The 2,504-nt window shown below is 42.5% G+C and overlaps 1 protein-coding gene across 1 annotated transcript; it reads right to left on the bottom strand.

Annotated features, from left to right (window-relative positions):
• Positions 1-409: 409 nt before the first annotated feature.
• On the bottom strand, positions 410-2,270 carry tcf21 (transcription factor 21). Its single transcript, XM_040016903.1, has 2 exons — positions 1,702-2,270; positions 410-947 (listed from the first exon to the last, which is right to left on the bottom strand). Exons 1-2 carry the CDS (start codon positions 2,134-2,136, stop codon positions 858-860), a joined length of 525 nt encoding a protein of 174 aa, XP_039872837.1. The 5' UTR covers positions 2,137-2,270; the 3' UTR covers positions 410-857.
• Between the last annotated feature and the right edge of the window lie 234 nt (positions 2,271-2,504).

The following is a 2,504-nucleotide window of genomic DNA, read 5'->3' as shown; positions in this document are numbered from 1 at the left end:
TTATTAAACAGCCCTGACAGTTAGGTTAAAACAATTTTAAAAAAGTAAAAGTCAGTGACAACAATGATACTTCTCAAACTGGCACCCGGTTTATTTACCTTTCTTGCATTTACCCTATCAGCAAAGTTAGCAACGAGATAAACGTGATTTGGCCTATTTACGCCACAAGAAGAGTAACTCCTTTATAACGCCCACATAATCTACCAAGGCAAACGTTTGTTTATGTAACGACAGCTTTGTCCACTGTTATCTTTCAGACACAACAGAGGGAGACTCGGGCTATCTGTACCTACGCTTTGTTGGTGGGCAGGGTCTGCTATTCTGAAGGAATGGAGCGATAAGGCGGGTTGCCAGGTCAAACTATTGGCCCACACAAGAAAAAAATAATAAGGACTGATTACACAGAGTGTAAAAGTGGTACAAATATATTTCATATACTTCATGTAATCTGTACAACAATTTGAGCAGGTTTCATGTGCCTTATCCAGCCATCCATCAAATCATCCATCCATCATAAGACAATCGCAAAACACAGGCCTGCATCAGTAAAAACGCATCTGCAGATTATTACTGTTTGTTGGAAAAAAAGGAAAAAAGAAAAAAAAAAGAAAAAGAAAAAAGAAAACGAAAAAAAGCAATTTAAAGTACAAAGTTTATCTTTGAACCAGCAAAGATAAAAGATCACAATGCATTTAAATAAACGATTTTTTTTTCATTACGGGAATGAAGGAGAGTGGGATGCCCTCCCGTTATTCCCACTCAAAGTCTGCAGAGATGAGACTTGCATTTCAGTCACTATAGGATTTTTTTTTCATTGTTCCTTTAAAAAGGCAAAGAGCTGCTGCCACTGAGCTGCATCAAGACGCCGTAGTTCCGCACAACCTCGTTGAGTTCAGCATCTCCTTCAAATCGTTCTCCGGTTTACCTGCAACCATGAAAGGCCACGTCTGCGGAGGAAAACGCAACCAGTTAGAGCGTGCACTGTCAAAGAGTTTAGACTAAATCAAACCTAACTTCAAAGCCAGTATGCGTGGAATCACCTTAAACCACTAGGTAAACATAATAAAAACATCATTCATTTGGAGCAAACACTCTCACTTAGTGCTCTCGGGTGTTATTAAAACAAACATTTTAGTCACAAAGGCCACAATATAAAGCTTTAACGTGGAACATTTAACGTTTTCTGGCTCCAATATTCATATTTAATTAAGTTCAGTTCTAGCGTTTGATAAATAATTTTGAATTGCAATCCGTTTTTTTTTCTCAATTTGCTCCGAAAAGTTATTTTTAAAAAATTACATCATTGCAACATTAATTTCACCTGTCTCCCCAACGAATCACTGCCGGCACTGACGGCCTAACGATGAAATTATTTCCAATTGCACTTCTTGGTCTGCAGCCTACAGGGATTGTAAACTGTCGGGTATTTATTACGCTTGCACGAGGCTGGCTGTTTGCTTGTTTGTTTTTTACCTCCCTCGTGCACCTGCCTAGTTGAGCGATCGCCCTCCTTTGTCACTTTACTGAGTAATTGAGGCCTATAATTTGGCCTTTGCAGGCCACGTTAAAATAACGAAACAACATTGGATTTTGATTAAAAGTGATTCAGGTATTTCACTACATTATTATATTAAAACTCCAAATTGGAAGTGTGGAAATTTGGGGAGCAAAAAGGTACAAGCCCCTTAAGCCCATTCTCACCAGGTTAACAGGGTGGATATATCCATTTTCGTATTTGTCGTTGGCCAGTATCTGTCGGAGGTGCGCTATGTAGCTAGACGCCAGGCGCAGTGTGTCCAGTTTGGAGAGCTTGGTATCCGGTGGTACCCAGGGTAAGGAGGTCTTAAGCCGGGAGAAGGCTTTGGACAGGACTCTCATCCTGGCTCTTTCCCGGGCGTTGGCCGCGTTCCTCTGCACCTGCTTGCCCTCCTGTTGTGCCACACCCTTGGGCGCCGTTTTCCTGGACGTTGTCTTCCGTTTTTTGCCGGGCGTTTCTCTCCGTTCCTCGTTTGCGCATGAGCCCTCGCAGTTTGAGCTCTCCTCCGTGCTCTCGTTGGAATCTTTACCGGAGGAACCAAACTTCAGGATGCCGTCCAGGAGCTCGTCGTCGACATCGCTGAGAGACCCGGTGGACATATTAGTAGCGTATTCCCACTGAAGCGGGCTCAAAACATGGGAGCAGAATTCTTCGGCTGGACACGATTGAACAGGATGTGCGCTGGATGTTCATGAACAACTAACTGTGCAGAAAGGAACAGACTTTTTTATCTTTGTGACCAGAGAGGGCGTTACCACATGCAGGGAGGAGACAGCGGTACTGATCTTTCTTGCTGGCTCCCCAAAGGTTTCGAGGATCCCAAGGGACCCTGGATGAGCCCAAGATGTAGGACATGTGTTTTATTTTAATCATTGTTCAACCCGGAACATGTGATTTCCTCATAAAAAAAAAAGAGACAGGTGCATTTATACATAGAATTTCTTTCTTTCTTTCTTGAACCTTTTGT

This window comes from Simochromis diagramma, unplaced genomic scaffold (genome assembly GCF_900408965.1).
Source record: "Simochromis diagramma unplaced genomic scaffold, fSimDia1.1 OVJJ01000802.1, whole genome shotgun sequence".
Lineage (NCBI taxonomy): Eukaryota > Metazoa > Chordata > Actinopteri > Cichliformes > Cichlidae > Simochromis > Simochromis diagramma.
The sequence above is the reverse complement of the archived record's forward strand: the minus strand, read 5'-3'. Positions and strand labels throughout refer to the sequence as shown.